This window comes from Crotalus tigris, unplaced genomic scaffold (genome assembly GCF_016545835.1).
Source record: "Crotalus tigris isolate CLP2741 ecotype Arizona unplaced genomic scaffold, ASM1654583v1 scf7180000017952.28453644438:3035480, whole genome shotgun sequence".
In the NCBI taxonomy this organism is placed as follows: domain Eukaryota; kingdom Metazoa; phylum Chordata; class Lepidosauria; order Squamata; family Viperidae; genus Crotalus; species Crotalus tigris.
In genome coordinates, this window is record NW_024096741.1 from 74,357 (window position 1) to 94,602 (window position 20,246).

At 36.1% G+C, this 20,246-nt stretch overlaps 1 protein-coding gene across 11 annotated transcripts in view; it reads left to right on the forward strand.

Annotated features, from left to right (window-relative positions):
• Positions 1 to 20,246, forward strand: part of SULF1 (sulfatase 1) — a 90,987-nt gene that overhangs the window by 57,931 nt on the left and 12,810 nt on the right. For all 11 annotated transcript variants that reach the window (XM_039345379.1, XM_039345389.1, XM_039345388.1 and 8 more), the window contains 9 exons: positions 3,013 to 3,163; positions 8,066 to 8,241; positions 8,809 to 8,937; positions 9,200 to 9,256; positions 10,736 to 10,865; positions 16,638 to 16,854; positions 17,872 to 18,166; positions 19,176 to 19,272; positions 20,051 to 20,145. In XM_039345379.1, the coding sequence (XP_039201313.1) occupies positions 3,013 to 3,163; positions 8,066 to 8,241; positions 8,809 to 8,937; positions 9,200 to 9,256; positions 10,736 to 10,865; positions 16,638 to 16,854; positions 17,872 to 18,166; positions 19,176 to 19,272; positions 20,051 to 20,145 (1,347 nt within the window). The remainder of the gene's footprint in view (positions 1 to 3,012; positions 3,164 to 8,065; positions 8,242 to 8,808; positions 8,938 to 9,199; positions 9,257 to 10,735; positions 10,866 to 16,637; positions 16,855 to 17,871; positions 18,167 to 19,175; positions 19,273 to 20,050; positions 20,146 to 20,246) is intronic.

The window sequence follows — 20,246 nt, forward strand, 5'->3', positions numbered from 1 at the left end:
TTCCACTCTTCTGTATTAGGAGATTGAGAAAAGTTTTGTCTGCACTGAACACTTTATGATATTAATATCTGAGCTTGGTAACCATGGAAACTTTTGTATGCATTCCTGCAAATATGAAATAGTTGAAGCCAAAGTGATTTGTACTTAAATGATTATAAAAAGTATGAAGGCACAAATCAGAAATCACTATTTTCTCCCAACCCAGCTGTCTTGAAATTCTGGGAGTATTATGCATTGTTTATTCAGTGATTGCTGCAGGAGACAATGGAATATTTTGTTTTACTATTGAAAGCCTAAACAAAGTAAGAACTTATTTGGAGGTGTAAAAGAAGAAATGGAAGATAAACTGCCAGTTTACATAAATAAATTGCTAAAGGAATGGTTTCTGCAGTTTAATATGCTGCTACCTTATCATGGCCAGATAACAAAGGAAAAAAGCCAACGTGTCCCTGACTTTTCCTTTGGCATAGTTCATGAAAATAATGGCAAGAGCAATACAATCATTTAGTAAGAAGTGCCATCGTTTGAATATTTAACTATTGAGGATTCTTCTCTTTTGGTGGTCAAACATATTTTGGCACCACTTTTTTCTGGGTGATGGGTTTAAATTTAAGCTGTCTGACTTTTTCTTTTTGGGTTATATTGTTTTATATTGTTAGACTAACAAATATATTCGTATAATGTTAACAATGGGAAGTAATATTAAAATGAAAGACAAAAGGATTGAAAGGCTAGGAAAAAATATGTACAAAAGAAATATAACAAATGACTAATTTTTTGAAAGTTTTGTTCCTTGTTACTATGTTAGGAAAATAGTATAACTTGTTCATGATGAAGACCTTCAAAATTTAGCCACAGTCCTTTATTTTCCATATTCCATATTGCAGTTTATTAACTTTTCCTTGTAGCTCCAAACTCTAACAATTTACAAAAAAACCAAATGTCTGATCAGGAATTAAGGAAAAATAGTTTGAAGTTAGAAATAAGCCCTGTAGAAAATGGGGAAATTTTTCAATGCACTAGTGTGACTTTGGTAGTGAAATTTAAAGAAAATACAGTTTGTTTATTTTTTTCTTCCTTCCATAGGAGTATGGAAAGATTTCTGAAGGCCCTTAGCTGGTCTGATAACAAAAATGATTGAAAGGTCAATAAAATCTAAAAATTTATCTCACAAATTGTATTTCTTCCTGTGGAAAATACTTCCTACATTCTTTTAATTTCTTAAGATAGTTTGGACAGAACATAATATGGATCTCAGTCTGAGACATTTCCCAATAAAGGGCAAAGGCTTATCAGCTATACAAAAAGGAAAGGGTGGAATGCACAGAGCCCTCTCAGTTTCTACTGATAATCTTCTGGCAGAGCTAATATTCCACCTAATATGTTCCGCTTATTGTGGAATTCCAACCATGTGTAAGTTGCACTGGTGAGACTGAGATTTGAAAGACGTTATTTTGGCCTGAAGTATAGCCTTCAATAATTCAGTTATGGATGTCTCAGAGGACATTAAAATCTTTGACTCAGAGCATTCTCTTTTCAGCAACACCCAATCAAACACCTACAGCACAAACAGTAGTAGCATTAGTATTATATTCTCCCATATAAGAATAGACATAACATCCTTCTTAATGATGGCTGAAGCCATTTTCTTAGGGGCAAATGGGGCAGCTGAAGCTTGTGGGCAGCATCCAAACATTAATAGACTCTTCAGTAATCAAAACAAAAGATAAACTATTTTCTGGCTCTAATCATGACAATTATACAGAAATCAAGATAATAGTGCTTTAGGGAGTGGCGTGCATATTTGGTTTTATTTTATTTGTTTATTTATTTGAGTGGCAGAAATTGTGATGCTGTGCAACCATAGGAGCTGTCTGCTGCAAAGAATGGAAAGCAGAACAAATGTTGCTTGATAGCTTGGCAAACTTAGATGAAAAATTATCATTACAGTATTACTAAAGAACTATGATACAGTGTCTGTCTGTTAATGAGGAATGCCTGTTAATTAAGCAATCCCTTAATTACATGACATTCTTGCACCAGTAGGATTGTTGACACAATTTGGTTGAAATCAGTGGTTCTGTACCAAAACAAGTGTATTTGGATTTCAGAATAATGTCCTTTTTTTTTCTTAAAAATGTAGGATCTGTTGCAATTTGTCATTGACTGGGAGAATAAACTTAGTTTACTTCCACTTTTTAAAAATGTGCACATGCATGAGCCCAAACCACATTCAGGATATCAAGTTGCTTTTTTTCTTGCAGATTAATTTGTCCTGGAAATTAATTTTCTTGGACAAAATATAATAAAATATGTTTTCTATTGGGCAGTCATAGGCATAAGTTCTTCAATTATAAATGAAAGCTCTATCTCTAGTTAAAATGAACTAAAATCCCATCATATCACAGTGAAGATGTTGTGCAATGATAGCAGTTGCAATCCCAACTAATCTATTTTCAGATCTATCTTTGGGGAAAAAAAGGTTTCCTCTGGAAACAAGAGGTCAAATATATTAGAAGAATAGGTGTGGACTTTGGGGTAACATTTTGGTTTTCTGTTAAGTGCTGACCAACATTGGCCTGTGCGTTTTTAGTTACAAAATAAATTGCATCAGTAAACCTAAAAAGATTTGTGAGGTTTGACCACTCATTCTCAAAACAGTAATTATTACAACGGCTTCAGACCAAGTGAATATAATATTGGCATTATAAATATATAACATGCTGGAAATCAGATATCAGAGTTGTCTGAAATAAACTAGCTATTAATTGTGATTGCTTACTCAACTGGTAATTTATGAGTATTCATCTCATAATCTTGCATTTTTTCTGAAAAATATTTTGATGTGCAAAACATAAGAGCAGATTTTTTGTATCAAAAACTACAAATAGCTTAGTCTATGGAGTTCTTGATACTCTCTGAGTGTGGTGGTTTGTTTGCATTGATGATGTTACTTAGTTGGTAAGATATTTTCTTTTATTGGAGCTAAATCTATATTATTTTCCTCTGTAGAACTCCGAGTTACAACTATGCACCCAATATGGATAAGCATTGGATCATGCAATACACAGGGCCTATGCTTCCCATCCATATGGAATTTACAAATACCTTGCAACGCAAAAGACTTCAAACTCTGCTGTCAGTTGATGATTCCATGGAAAGGGTAAGAAATAAAAATGCTTAAAACCATTCTGTAGTATTACATTCTGAATATTGCTGTAGTAGTAAATCCTTGTCCCAGAATTCTACTTACATTCCATTTTTATATGAATACCCCAATTTTTATTCCATTCTTTCTTTCAGCAGTACTGATTGAGCAGCAAACCAAATACATAAAAAAGAGTAAGATTTCTTCTGGTAAAATAGATAGCATATATACAAGGGATATGTAGTGAAGCATTGTAGAATACAGGTAGTCCAAACCTTATGATCATAACTGAGCCCAAAATTTCTGTTGCTAAGCAAAGCAGTTGTTAAGAGAGTTGTGCCTCATTTTATGACCTTTTTTGCCATAGTGGTTAACTAAATCACTATAGTTGTTAAGTGAATCATGCGGTCATTAAGCAAATCTGGCTCCCTCATTGACTTTGCTTGTTGGAGGCCAGCTGGAAAGGTTGCAAAAAGGTGATCACAAGATCCTGAGACAGTGCAACTGTCATAAATACATGCCAGTTGCCAGGAGTCCAAATTTTAATCACATGACCATGGTGATGCTGCAATGGTCATAAATGTGAAAAATGATCATAAATCACTTTTCAGCGCTGTTGTAACTTCAAATGATAACTAAACAAAGGTGGTAAGTCGAGCATTACCTGTATGAGTCTCTCCATATTCTATACTAATTTAAAACATTCTATAATAGAAGCTTCATTGGGTTGTTTGAAATATTTCGTTCATTCAATGCAAATAGTTTGATATTTCATTTCAGGTGATGAAAAAGTAAAGACAAAAAAGTTAAAAAAATGTATTCAAACACATCTAAAGAGATTTTCTGTGACAGTGCTATTCTCTAAAGTTTAATTTTACAGTCACAGTTGCATGTTTTGCAGTTACATAGATTCATATGACCTGGAGAATATCAGAATTGCAGAGACCTATAAAAGCTTCCCAAGGTGTACCTAAAATGGAAAACATGGTTTCTTTCAAGCCTGAAACAAACAGCCCCATTTGAAATAATTCAATAGAACAAAAGTCAAATCAGTTTCAGTCTCTCATCATATCAAGCTTAAAATAAGTTGTATGCTGTGGGATTCCAGGAGACAATGAGAACTTGGAATCAGATCCTTACTGCCTTCTCAACTTTTCATCTGAGGTCCATAAAATGAGGACCCAAGATTGTTGGGAGCAATATGCTGATTGGGTAAACTGCTTAGAGAAGCTGTAAAGCACTGTGAAGCTATATATAGGGTAAGTCTATGCTTAATGGTCCAGGACCACAAAAGTAGGTGATAGCTGGCCAATGAACTTGCCTGAAGATTGGGGAAAGTGGCTATGAAAAACATTTAAAAATCTCATAAGAGAAGCATTTTTACCCAACCATTCACTTTAGAAAAGCCCTTAAGGTATTCAGGAAAGACCACAAAAATCTTCGATTAAATTCATCCCTGGGATGCTCAGCAACACAGTACAAGCCAAGGAGAGGAAGCTAGAAAGAGTCATTGATATTCAACAGTTAGCAGTCAGCCTGCAATTAATGGTGAAAACCAACCAGCCAAGCTATAAGTAAGTAGCCTGACACAGACATGGACAAAAGTTAATTTCTTATGGGTGCTTCCATTCCTATCAGGTTTGTTGTTTTACATTTAGTCAGGAAAAACCAAAAGTACAAATACAGATTGGGCAAGACCTGGCTTAAAAACAGTAACTGTGAGAGGGAACTTGGAATCCTAGTGGACAATCAATTAACCATAAGCCAGCAGTGTGCAGCAGCAGCCAAAAAAGCTAATACACTCCTGGGTCATATAAATAGAGGTATAGAATCAAGATCATGTAAGGTATTAGTACCGCTTTATAAAACCCTAGTAAGACCACACCTGGAATACTGTAGCCAATTTTGGTCACCATATCACAAAAAAAGTTGTTGAGAGTTTGGAAAAAATTCAGAGAAGAGCAACTAAGATGATCAAAGGCCTGGAGACTAAAACATATGAAGAATGGCTGCAGGACTTGGGTTTGGCTAGTCTAAAGAAAAAAAGAAATAGGGGAGATATGATAGCAGTATTCCAGTATTTGAGAGGTTGCCACAAAGAAGAGGGGATCACATTATTCACCAAAGCACCAGAGGGCAGGACAAGAAACAATGGTTGGAAACTGATCAAAGAGCGAAGCAACCTGATATTAAGGAGAAAGTTCCTGACAATAAGGACAATTCACCAGTGGAATAGTTTGCGTCCAGAAATCATGGGTGTTCCATCACTGGAGATTTTGTAAAAAAGGCTAGACAGTCACTTATCTGAGATAGCAGAGGTCAGTGATGGCGAACCTATGGCACAGGTGCCAGAGGTGGCACTCAGAGCCCTCTCTGTGGGCACACGTGCCATTGCCCCAGTCATAGGCCTTCAGCTGGGTTTATAAAACCTTTTCGCTTCAGGCCTTCGCCGCCGTGTGCAAAAAAAAAAAAAAGGATCAGTCAATTTCAACTTCTCATGGGGAAAAAAAGATCTTGATTGATTGAACTTTTTAGTCCCACCCAGTCGCCGTTACCACCGCAGCCATGCCCACCTGATGGACCACGCCCACATGATGAGCCACACCCATCCAATGGGCCACACCCACTCAGCACTCAACGATGCATAAGTGGGTTTTGGGTTGCAGTTTGGGCACTCAGCCTCTAAAAGTTTCGCCATCACTGGCATAGGTTCTCCTGATTGAGCAGAGGGCTGGACTAGAAGACCTCCCAAGATCCCTTCCATCTCTATTCTATTCTAAGACTGTTGTTATCTTTCCAGATAATTTTAAGCTAAGCACTGTTTGCTACTTAAAATGATTAATTATAATTCTCACAGAAAAGAAACAGAATATTGGTTGAGCATAAAACAAGACCAGAATGTTTTCTGAACACTCTGATTAAGCAATAGTTGGAACAGTTATATGCATTTATTTGCATTTGATTGTATATTTACAAACATATATTACTCACAACCACAACTGAACCAACAAAAATTAAACATAAGAGAAATCAAAAGCTCATTAAACAATTCCAAGTGTCAGTCAGTGTATTTTTGAATACACCCTGAACTCAGCTTAAAACCAGTCATATTAGCTTGCACACGCTGCCCACTTCCAAACAGGCTCAATAAATCATCCAAAGTAAATTAATCTTAGCAACATTATTGCACAAAGCCTCTTGCTCACTAGCACACATATTCTTTTCTATTTACCTGTCTACTATCCATACCATGAATTTAAATTTTACCATAGCAGAATTAATTTAAAAAATAGCAATAGTTTACTTACCAAATTGGCAGGCAGTGGCATGAAGTTGTTAGGTGTCTTCTTCCTCTGACTAGACTATAGTCAATTCTGCTGCTGCTGAGAGAATCATGTCTATATCTTTAAGGCAATAAATAAGTGTGTGTGGTCTCAGAGCCAGTGTGTTTTATCTTACCAGATGATTAGCAACCAGAGTCCAAAGGCACCATCACTGACTATGCATAATAAGGGTGGGAAGCCCTTCAGGTAGATCAGTCTAGGAAACCAATGTCTCATAGGTCAGTACTACTTTTATTGTAAAGCTACAATAATAGAATCTTACAAGTCTGAATGCATTTTCCCCTCCTACCCTTTATCTTCACATGAACTAGGAAAGGGCTTGTTTAAGACTTTTATTCACATTAAATTCTTGGCCTGGCCTCAGGCTTCTTTTCTCTGTTTCCTTGATAGCAGCTCTTCCTTCTTCCCTCTACATCTAGTGCTAGACAAAGGTGAGTTGGTATCAGAAGAACAGCTTTCATATACGGATAGGGAATGATGATTAAGTGGTCAATGGTCTTCTAATAAGAGCTGTGAGCTGCTGATTGGATCAACAGTCAGTAGCCCTGTTCTCTGTTTGTGATGGGTGAAGAGTCTATTTCCTGGCCCTGGACTTTGCCTTGACATCTTCCATTATGATGCTAGCTGGTGTACCACAGGAAGACTGTACTATTATGTCAAGCCTCTGTGCAGTTGTTTTTTCCCCATCCCTGACTAGCAAATTCTGAATTACTCCTCTTCTTTCTGATTAATATCTCTCTCTTTAGCTATTCTTCTGCCTCTTCCAATCATAGCTTTGGAGAGTAGAGTTTTATGTGGCTGATAAACTGGATCTAGTTATCTAGCCTTAAACTGGAGGGGGGCTGGAAATGAAAGAAAAATAAAAACAAAAAGAAAGAATTCTATGTAACTTGTACGTTGTTTCTTTATGTGCGAGAGATCTGAAAAGCAGGAAAAAGCATCTAATACTTACTATACTACCTCGTAATGAAGTATAAACTCACTAAAAAGCTACTAAACTAGAAGGAGATCAGGGAGGTGGGGTTGTTTTGAAGGCAGACAGCCTGATATGCTCACCAAGTTTCAGCAGTTCCCTTCTTTCACTGAGCTAGCAAAATGAATGACTACTTTTCCTTAAGTGCCCTAAAGGTGTTTCAGACCAGACAAGCCAAAGTCCTGCTGTTGAATTGGTAAGCTAGAAATTTAAAAGAAGAACCCTCAGCACCAAAGTCCAATTGTCACTCTTATAATGGTTGAAAGACTCAATTGTTTCAGCCTTCAAATAGACTACTTCTATTCCAAGATCAGGACAAACTACTGTGCTTTGTTCCAATCTGGAAACAATTGATGAAATGCCTGCATTTTGTTTGAAGCTTCAGGCCTTAAAAATGTGCATTTCAATACTGCTATATATCTGATGGAATTTGTATCTCTTCTAGAAGCATATGGTGAATGTTTGATGATTGCTGGATTTTAATTAGTTTATTAATGACATGGCCCTAACGGAATTATTTAAATGTAAATTTTGTGTGCATTAGTAACAATTGATTTAGCATTGATTTGCATTGATTTTTTTCCATTTATTGCATTTCAGTTATATCATATGCTAGTGGAAACTGGAGAACTGGAGAATACTTACATTATTTACACTGCTGATCATGGTTACCATATTGGACAGTTTGGACTGGTCAAGGGAAAGTCAATGCCATATGATTTTGATATTCGCGTTCCTTTCTTTATTCGTGGTCCAAGTATAGAGCCGGGATCAGTGTACGTTCTCCTATGTCTGCAGCACAGCTGTTGTACCTAATGTAAAATATTTGTAAGCACATTTGATTGTCATTCTTGTGGATGATTTCTTTCATCAAGATTATTGCAAAGCATGAACAAAGAAGAGTATCTTTTTGTTACTTTGGAAATGTTATTCTTTCCAAAGTTTGCTAGAAGTATAATGGCATATTCCTTTGTATTGTTATAGCCCCATACAGTTATTTTGATGCTTGCTGCTAAGACTGTAATGGGGTCATGTGAGGATATATTTCACTTACTGTGGTTTTACTGATATATAAATATTTAACCACGAGTCTGCTGACTCAAGTAGCATGGCTCTTTATCTCATTGCATAACTTAGTACATCCTGAAATTAGAGTGTCTCATCCTAATCCACTGTCCGGTAAGGGAAACTTGGAAGAAACTTGAAACTGCCATTGCATACAATGTTGTCTTAAGGTGTCATGCTTTTATAAAACAACACTCAAATTCTTTTAATTCTACAAAGATTTAAGATGTTTCTTCTAATGTTCATAATACAGCTTGACCTTTTCTGTTAATTTGCAGAGTATCTCACATAGTGCTAAATATTGACCTTGCTCCAACAGTTTTGGATATTGCAGGACTTGATACACCTCCAGATATGGATGGCAAATCTATTATAAAACTTCTGGACCTTGAGAAACCAGGGAACAGGTGAGCTGAAGCACTTTCTTGAAGCCTATTCATTAGCAAATGCCTGAGTTAGATTGTAAAAATGGAAAATGAAACATGTTAGACAAGTACAAGTGACCCTTGCTTTCCCAGCATGCAAAATTTTTTAAAGATCATATTTATAAAATTGTGGAAGTTGTGACTAAATATTTCACTTGGAGTAAAAATAAATTAGTCATCTTTAAATACATAGCCAGACATAGCCATGAATGCCAACAGTATATTATTGTTATTTTGATTTTAGGTTTCGAACAAACAAGAAAACCAAAGTTTGGCGTGATACATTCCTGGTGGAAAGAGGGTAATTATTGAAGTTGAGAGAGTTTTAGGAAAATTGCCTTGTGGGCAATTCTGTCAATTTTTGTATGCAGGCACATCCTTTGTTCGATCTTGTTTTGCTACTATTAACAGTGCAGGTTGTGAAGCTCATTCCTTGCCATGCCAGGTTGACCTGAACTGTAAAAGAAAATTGCCTTGGATGCTTTAGAGAATGGGAAGAAGGCAAAACAGAAACAATATTTGGGCCTTTTCCTCTAAGACTTCACTGGGTGCGAACTGCTTTCCATCGCCTCAGTTTTGGTAATACAAACTTTCTCCAATGGCACCCTTTAGGAACTGAGGAAAAAAACAAAACAGCAAAACACACAATTTAATAAGAATGAAATTGGTTTAGTTTTAGGACTGCACTGTTCCTCACAAGCCAACATGCCTAGAGAAATAATCTGCCCCCTCCCCTCTCTTATTTTTTACTCCTTTGGCAAAAGACACTGCTGGTTTGTATCTTTTCATCCTTCCTCGAGTCAGATATTATCAAAACTGAAGTACATAAGAGGGGTCCTGCCAAAGTATATGGGCTGAGGAAGGAATCCTTACAACTCTCAGCAGCTTCCATGTTAAAAACTTGTGGTGAACAAGCCTAGAGAGATCATCCTATGCAGTACTAAAGGCAAGACCAGATGCCAATTCTTATTCTGCCCTTTTTTCTTTGCCTGTGCCAAGAAATGATAGAAAGGAAGGCAAATGTCATATCCCTGTTTGATTTTATCCTGCATATTTTAATGTAGAACATATACCTTTCTTCTATCCATGTATTCTCTCATTAGGAGACAACAACTGCATGAAATCTGAATCTTGCCAGTCACCTTTGTCCTTCATATACATGTACATGTTCTACACTAAAATATGTTTCCCCTCCAGTATTCAGATCTCCCTGCAAAATGTGGAAATCTGTACATTGGAAAGAACTGAGCACACAGAAGGTCTTTTTAGATGTCCTTGTGAACATGTATATATCATATAAGACAGCTCAAAGATCTCTTTAGGCCAGTGTTTCTCAGCCTTTGGCAACTTTAAGATATGTGGACTTCAACACGGAGGCTGGGGAATTCAGGAGTTGAAGTCCACCCATGCAGGTTGGGGAATTCTGGGAATTGAAGTCCACCCATCTTAAAATTGCCAGGGTTGAGAAACATTGTTTTAGATCAGGGGTAGTCAACCTTGGCTCTTTTATGACTCGTGGACTTCAACTCCCAGAATTCCTGAGCCAGCTAAGCTAAGCTGGCTCAGGAATTCTGGGAATTGAAGTCCACGAGTCATAAAAGAGCCAAGGTTGACTATCCCTGTTTTAGATTAAAGCTTTTCTCATGTCTCACCCTGATCTGTATTTCAAATGTATTGCATTTTAATTCTCTGATAAACAAATGACAGTCCTTGCACTTCTGTTTGATTCATGCATATTATTCACACATACTCAAAAGTACTGCTTCTTTTCTTTTTAAAGCAAATTTTTACGTAAGAAAGAAGAATTGGGCAAAAATACCCAGCAGTCAAATCATTTGCCTAAATATGAGAGAGTAAAAGAATTATGTCAACAAACACGATACCAAACAGCTTGTGAACAACCTGGCCAGGTAAGCAGCAGATAACCATATAATGTTTAATTATATCTCATAATTCTTTAAGAATTGATGTGATAATGCAGTGATTAATTTGATAACACATTTCATAGGACCAGCTTTTTAAGAGACTACCTATCAAGGAAAATCAAGCTTTTGATAGTGCGCGCCATACCATGTGCACTAATCAAACAGGTGGTAAAGAAGAAGGGAAACTCAGACACAAAACAGGTTAAATAGAAAGTAAACAGGGTCAGTGAAAAAGGACTCAAATGTCTATACATCAACCCACGAAGTATGAGGAATAAGCAGGGTGAACTAGAAATTCACATGAGGGTAGTACGTGAGGGTAAATATGATATTGTTGTCATTACAGAAACTTGGTGGGATGAAACCCATGAATGGAACATATAGCTATAGGGATTTAAATTGTTTTAAAGAAACAGACCTAATAAAAGAGAAGGTGGAGTTATGTTATACATAAGAAATAACTACTTATGTACAGAAATAGAGCAGAACAATGATGAAAATTGTCTTGAATACATTTGGGTCAATATCAAAGAAAAAAAAGAATGATATTGCTATAGGTTTATACTATAGGCACCCAACCAAACAGAGAAAATAAATGAACTTTTTGCTAGTCAGTTAACTAAGGTATGTAGGAAGCACACCGCAATAGTAATAGGGGACTTTAACTACCTTGACATCAACTAGGAGACAAACTCTGCACCAAGTGCAGAATTGCAATTCTACATCAAACAGGTTCCAGACAAACCTAGCAAACAACTTTGTCTCCCAAAAAGTAGAGAACAGAACTAGGGGGTTAGCCATATTGGACTTTATTCTCACTAACACAGATGAAATGATAGAAGATGTTGAAGTTACAGGAACCTGGAAGGGAGTGATCATGCAATATTGGAATTCAACATTATGCAAGCACAAGCAATAGAACAAAATCAAACTAGAGACTTGGATCTTAAGATTGCTGGTTCCAATAAACTTAGAGCGATCTTGGGAAGGTTTCCATGGATGAGAATCCTCCAGGGAAAAACAACCCCAAAAGCTTGGGAAATTTTGAAACGTGAGATTGTAAAAACACAGTCTACTCACAATTCCAAAGAAGAAGAAAAAAGGTCTCAAAAGAAACCAGCATGACTGCACAAAGAACTGTCTGATAAATTGAAAGACCAAAAGGACAAGTATAAAAAGTGAAAAGAGGGGCACATAACTAAGGCAGAATGTCAGCAAATAGCTCATGCCTGCAAAGAGTAAGTCAGGAAAGGTAAGACTCAAAATGAACTAAGGCTTGCGACAAAATAACAAAAATAACAAAACAAAACCTTCTTTCAATATGTACCAGAAAGTAAATGAAATATTCTTCGTCTAGCCATTTCCAATCTTCTTCTGACCGAAAACAAGCATCTATTGATAATTATCCAATCCATAACTGCAATATTAAGTTGGAAAAAAGGAAGTTGATAAATTCCAGGTAGGGAGATACACACTGGCATCTGTGATTGTTAAATGGAATCTTCTTGTTAAATCCCTTCTTGTTGATTACTAATCAGATTAAGGGGGGGGGGGTGAGATGATGGCATCTATAAAAACTGGGAAAATGTTTTACATTGTTTTTGTTAATTCATTTGCTGCTTTTCAAAATGCTGTTTTTTTTTCTCCAAAGACAATATACATTTTTATTTTGATTCATTCTTCTCTTAAATGTTTCTCAGCATGTCACAAATTTTCAGCACTAAAAGCACTGCTGCAATTAATCAAGCAGCATATAGAACTTTAGACACGTAGAATGTAGCTTAATGAATGGTTTTGCTTGCTCACAAAAGGTGTCTTCATTCCCAGTCTGACGAAGGTCATTTTTATGGAAGTCCACAGTATGGTGAAAAAAGACTTCCGCTGATAAAAGATAGGCAGAAGTAGTTATTTAGAAAAGTCTGAAGAACCCACAAAAAGCATTTAACATTATTTTTCTTCTTAAAAACACCACTGATCTCAATACAGCTCTGTAATACTTACTCAGTTATATTAAACCACATGAAGCCTTATTATCAGTCTAAACTCCAGATTCTCAGAGAGAGAGAAAGAGAAAGAGAGAGAGAGAGAGAGAGAGAGAGAGAGAGAGAGAGAGAGAGAGAGAGAGAGAGAGAGAGAGAGAGAGAGAATGATGGCAAGTTAATGCATTTCCCCCACTATTATATACTAGCTTGTAGGATGGAGGGTAGCACAGGAAAGAGTTCATAAAATCTTGTGGTATGCAAGAAAATGTATATGCATCAGTACATGTGTACATTTCTATCACACCATTATTTAAGGGGCTAAGTAACATTATGCAAAACATAAAAAAGGAGTATAGAAGGTGTAAGTACAATAAATTTAAGGCACAAGAAATATAGCTAAAACTAGTTTACACTAACATATCTCAATGATGTATTCCTCTTCATTGCCTTTCTATGCTTGCAAACCATCTTTGTCTCAGTCACCTTCATTTATACACAGTTTCTTACTTTTCTTTTTCTTAAGCTTCTTTCTTTTTGAGGAATTTATCAACTCCAACTACCATGATTTTCTCAACCTTCCCTTTTATCTCACCCCATTTACTCGACCTTCTCACACACACATACACACACACATACACACACACACACACACATTCACAAGTCAATCATTGTAACATACTTATTTCCATTAGTCACTTTCCATTAGTCACTTTCTTTTAAAAGTAGTCTTTGAGTTATGAGTCATTGGGGATGCTGGCAAGAAGTTGCAAGTCCCACTTAACTTATAAGCAGATTGGCATCAAAGTAAATGACTGCTGCTGGTGGGAAAAATGCACCAGAGTGTGCAAATAGCAGGGGAGCAATGGCATGAGCTCAGCAGGGCTTGGGATGCCTGTTGCCAGATTGGGGGAGGTGTGTGATGGTGTGTGAGTGAGCAGGGGACATCGTGCAAGTGGAAAGGGGCTGGGTGCATGGGTGGGGAGGACTTACCCAAACAACTTGCAGTCTTCCCTACCATCTTGCCTGTTGGCTTTGCTTGTTTCCTTTGCCAGCAAGGAAGTTGTCTTGTGAAAAAGCACTTTTGGGACAATCATGACCTGGATGACTGAGAATCTCCATAGACAGTTGTAAATTACAGTCACAATATGTGGGTGCTGCAACCATCATAATTGCAAGTTGGTTGCCAGGCACCCAAACTTAATCATGTGATTGTGAGGGTGCTGGGACAGCTGGAACTTTGAGAACTGGTCACAGCCACCTCTCTTTCAGTGCCTGTGTAACTTTGAACAGTCATAATTGAATGGTTGTTATCAGGGACTGACTATGTATTCAATCTACCTTCACTCCGCATTTGTTCATTCTTGGCTAGTCTCTTTTGTCACATATATTAAAGTGCAGACCAAGTTGAGGATATTTAAGTCTTGCTGAATCCTCTGAACACGTTCTTTATTCCATGTTGCACTTTTTATGTCTTGGCAGTCAAACTTTCCAGCATATTTAAAGCTTGAAATTGTCAGCTGGCAATGTTTCTTTCACTAACCTTCAGGCGTGCCTATCATTGAGACATATTTTGTAGACAATGTAATTAATTTCCTTATTACACGAAAGGCTTTTGTGGCTGTCTCAAGCTGTCACAGCATATTAAATAAACGGTGTTCACTTTTTAGACTTCAATGGGACATTTATTGCACTTTAATGATGTTGAATACAAAGCTACATTAACACTCTTACAAAAACCAATAAAGGGAGTGCATCATAATCTACCTCATGTGGTTTATTGCAAATGAAATATGTTTGTCACCATTGGTTCTCTGTAATTTCTTAAATAGACAGGAAAAGTTTTTTTTCAGATAGCTTAGTCTGTGAGAATAATTTCAGAACAGAATTTAGCAGGAGGATAGAAGCACAAGGTCCAGGATTATTCTGAGAAAAAGCAGCAATATCAGAAAGTTACTATACATACAGTCAAGATAAACATACCTATATATTACATCTATAACTTCTTTAGGTTTCATGGTCAAAATTAAGCTATTAGGTTTCTATGAGAAAATCACTATTTTTGCTGTTCTAATGTGATTCTCTATAATATAAAAATAATTTGCCTATCTTCAACAGGAGTTGTGAAAACATCAATGATAAATGAATAAATTCAAATTTTTAGCAAATAGCAATGCTTTATCACTTTGGTACTGGAATTATCTTTCCTCATTTCTGCATCCTCCTTTTACAACATAAATCTACCCAGTATTCCTCCACATGATTGATATGAATGTATTACTTTTATATTGGAGTATTAGTTACCTGTCTATTTTCTGAAAATTATATATAATATTCTGGCAGTCCCAACTAGTATCTTCAATATTCAGTGTGGTATCCTGTTTACTCAGGGTGCCTCCTCATCAAGGGTGAAGTCACCAGATGAGTGTTTTATCTATTTAACTCAAGAACTGCTAAGCACCAGATTAGAGCTATAAATTTCCTTCATACTAGTCCTTTTGTTGGGCTAATTAAAAGTGGTGATAGGTGCACCATTCAAAGATCTGAAACACCAAGTTAGGGACAGATCCCCCTAGGGAAAATGTATCTATATAGTCATGAGAGTTGACACTGACTTGCTGGATCAAACTTTTTTGCTAATGATGTAGCTTCCTAGTTACCATGAACAAATCACATCTCATTGAACAGAGATGTAACTTTATAAAATAAATTACTACTTTTCTACTAGAATTATTTTTCTACTAGTACGGTAGCTATGAATCCATCATTCTCAGGATAAAGAAACTTGTATGCATGGAAAAACATTAAATTATGAGCAGAGTTCTGCCGACCCCTTTTGGTAACAGCAAGAAGTGCAGTCTCAACTTTTTCAAATCAAAGGCTTTCCATACTGCTACTTCTGAAAAACTGCCAAGTTGTATGGTGCAACCATACCTCTGCTCTGTGTCTTTTTCATTGGCTACAGAACCCAGGGATATGTACATGTCTCATTTTTGGAAACTTAGCAAGTGTGGTTTATTAATTGTTTAGAAATTTCATCCAGTTCTGCCCAAAACAAACCAAAAACTAAAATGAAGTTTAAAGGGACACAAAAATCATGCAAGTACTTTTTGAATTTGGTAAATTATAAATGTATCCACTCAGCAAACTTCACCTGAAGGACTTACACCTTGTTTGTATTTCTTTTTAAAAAAACTAATTTGCCTAAAAACATTTAATTTATTTATTTATTGTTATAAACAGCATAAGAAGGGTGGAGTATAGTCATTTAAAAACCAGAAGATAAATCAGAGTAAAAATAAAATTCTATATTTTTAAAAGCTATAAAATATAAAAGATATATGAATTTTAAAAACAAAGTATATATAGAAACAAGAGTTTAAAAGAAACTTTAGATGGGGTATAGGGGACCTTAAAATGTTAACACAGTATGTGAAAGTCTATGTCAAGTTACAGAGCATTAAGATATAACAAACTAGGTGCTGATTAAATCTAGTTTATAGCACTGGTCACCATCTGACACATTTTGAGTGCTATTTTGCACAAAATCTGGTAACCTTTATGTTGTAGCAGGGTTATTTGAAAGCAGCAGGAAAGTGAAGAATTGCCCTGTGCATCCTGGATATCTATGCAGTTAACTGTTATGGTAAGATGAGGCTAGTATGAATGCCACTGTAGTACATAGATTAATGTTCAAGATGCAAAAAAAGAAATAAATGTTTTCTAGGATATTATTGCCATCTGTGTTTCACTGGACTGTCTTTTTCTTTTTCTGCAGAAATGGCAGTGTATTGAAGACACATCTGGAAAACTACGTATTCACAAATGCAAAGGGGCCAGTGACATTATTGCTATGAGAAAAAGAACACGGAGTTTACATTCCCAGGGATATAGCAGCAAAGAAAATGACTGTGATTGCAAGGACGCTGATTATCAGACCAGTCGGGCCCAAAGGAAAAGTCAAAGGGGTTTCATGAGGACCTCCAGTGTACAAAGTAGGGATCTTGATGGGCAGCAATGCTAAAGAATCATTTGTTCCTTATAGGTTGAAAAAAAAAACTGCCAGTATTCAGACTGTATTCAGACTCACTTGTTAGAATGGGAATCACATCTTTGAATTATCATCCTAAAAAAATGTTCAGGTGGTAATCTAGAAGAGCAAAGGTAAATTTTATAAAGAATGTCTTGGTTTTACATTGCAGAGCATTCAAAAATTAAATTTCCCACCTGCAGAATTTGTGCAATTTATTTAATAGCTCTGTCTTCTATCTGCATAAAGCAAGTTCAAGTATGTTCTTTCTATACTAGCTATCTTTTAAAGACATAACTGACTTGAAAGTTGCCCATCCAGTCCAGTCATCTAGAGAGGGCCTTCAGAAAGGCCTTGCAATGTACGTTTGATACAGAAAAGATGACAGCCTTTCTCAGTGGTAGCTCTCACTTTGTGGAATATCTGTCTGATGGTTAAGGGACCCAATCTTTTTTGCATTTCACAAACTAGTGAAATTTGGAATGGCCCTAATTGATTCTGGACAGCCATTATAGGCATTTTTATATATCGTTGTTTTCATTATTTTCATGTTGCATTTAAATCAGGGGTCTTCAAACTTGGCCCTTTTATGACTTGTGGAATTAAACTCCCAGAATTCCTCAGCCAGGCACACTGGCTGAGGAATTCTGGGAGTTGAAGTCCACAAGTCATAAAAGGGCCAAGTTTGAAGACCCCTGATTTAAATGATGCTTGCTTTGTTCTCAGCCACCAAGCGTCTGTCAAGATTAGAAAGGATTACAATTATTTTTAAATAATAACTAAAAAATATAGTAAATCATCTTTAGAAAATCTTTGCCCTGAAATGCAGAATTGGAAATAACTATCACTATTTACATTATTTATATTAATTGTATAAACATCAGCACTGTATGAATGAAAGCCTTAATTCCAATGTATTGGCTATCTTTCAAAGAGTATGCATTTTATAGTTTCCTATTGATGAGTCTGTGATCTTATGCAGAATACAAACCCCGGTTTGTCCATACTCGCCAAAGTCGGTCCTTATCTGTGGAATTTGAAGGGGAAATATACAATATAAATCTGGAGGAAGAAGAAGAGAAGGAAGAGGAGGAAGATGAGGAGGAGTTGCACATCCTTCAGCCCAAAAGCATTGTTAAGCGGCATGGAAGTTACAGTGAAGAGGAAGAGGATGAAGAAGAGGAAGGTCATCCAGAAGATAGTGATGGAATTAAAGCAGTGCTTGCTGATGGAACTAACACAGTTGGCCAGCCAGATTCTGTCAGAGTTACTCATAAGTAGGAGTGCTTTACTTATTGCTTTTCATTATTTATTCAGAACAATCTACTATATGGGAAATAAAGTAAAGATAGCCCCAGGCAGTGGTGGGATTCAAATATGTGAACAACCGGTTCTCTGTGTGGATGCTGCTTTCAGAAGTCCATTCAGGGTCTGGGCAAAAAAGAAAAAAGAAAAAAATTAGCTACCAGTTCTGCCAAAGTGGCAGAACTGGCTGAATCCCATCACTGGCCCCAGGGTAGATTTCAGGGATAGAAAAGAGAAGATCCTAGGAGATACATCCTGAGCAAAAAGAATGTCTGTTTTCCATTTGAGGATGAATATCAAATGGTAAAGCCAAAGAGGCTTTGATTTATCTAGAAGAACTACAGAAGATTTGAAACATCAAAGCTAGAGTAGCACATAAGCCCTTCTGCCAATTTCCCTGTGTGGCCATTCCCTCTTTTCTCAATTTCCTTCACTGAGCAGGAAGGTCTGAAACAAGTTTATGATTGCATGGATTTTATTCAAATTTGGGCAAATGCATTTTATGCTTAATGCAGGATACCTGGGAAGCAACAGGACAAGAATAGTACACTTGAGATAGAACTAGTTTGCATAATAAAAAAACAAATATTATAGAGAACTTTTAAAGGTAGAAGAAATATTTGATGGAGGTAGGAGAAAAATAACAATTCTAGGGATAGTTTTGTATCATTTAAGTCCTGGGAAATGAGGTAGATATATTTGAAAGCAAATACCTTTTCTTGAAATGTCTGTGTTCTTCAATGTTCATAAGCTCAGATTTAATGTTTAGATACCCTGTCCTAAAACATTGGTATTGCTTTTTGTATAGAAATTTTTAGACAAAGCAATTACCACAGTTAATTGATATGGATATTATAAATCCAATAATAAGAGTTACTGTTCGCTTTTTTATTGCTGTGTTGATTCCTAGAATTTAGATTGGGTAAGGTTTATCAAATATATCACACTTTATTATTTTTTCTCTTCATTCTTTCTTTACAGATGTTTTATTCTTTCAAATGACTCTATTCATTGTGAAAGGGAACTATATCATTCATCCAGAGCTTGGAAAGATCACAAAGCCTACATTGACAAGGAGGTTGGAAAGTCTTAATTTAGAATTAGAACTGGTATTTTGAGACAGAATAATTTATCAGAAAATATATATTAAATGAACATTTGGAATGATATTGGAAGTGGGTGCAAATTACTGCATATTGATATGCACAATATATGTTCTGGAGATAATGGTAAACTATTGTTCAATGTTATATGAATGAGAATGAGACTTATCTGTGGTTCTCTCTCTTCCAGTATCTCTTCTTGTATCGAAGATCCCCACTTTCATTCATTGTGATTTCTTATAAAATATTAATTTGGACAAACTATGTAGTCCTATCCTAATGATACAAACAAGACAGCTTCAGACAATGGGAATCAATGGCTTGATTCCCTAAACCAGTCTTCCCCCACATGAAACTTTTAAATACATTGGGATTGTGTAACAACAACTCTGTTCACTTCAAATAACTAATATAAGAAATGGAGCATGGAAAAACTACAGAATCTAAACAAATAGACTGAAAGGTGGTCAATATCTTGTGGTCATCACCTCACACTAAAGAACATTCTAAACACTCTACGGTCTTAGAAATGCTTAGTGGCATTTCACCATGTCTGAACTTGTTCTTGCATTGGTGTGTGTATATATACAACAATCTACAAGATGTGCTGTAACATATGAATGTTTAAAGAACAGTAATAATTTTCATATGCATTTAGCAATGATATGAAACAGTTTAATGAGAAGATTTATCATGAACAATATAAGTATTGGGTATATAATATTGCTATTAAACCAGTCATTCTTTTTAAAGATTGAAGCTCTCCAGGATAAAATTAAAAATTTAAGAGAAGTAAGAGGACATCTTAAAAGACGAAAACCAGATGAATGTGACTGTAGCAAAAAGAGGTATATAAAACTTTCTCAAAAACTTACATATTATGAACTAATTTGGAAACCAATGTACATGGGAGCAAGATTAATTGTTCTCAAGTTGATTTTGTAACTAA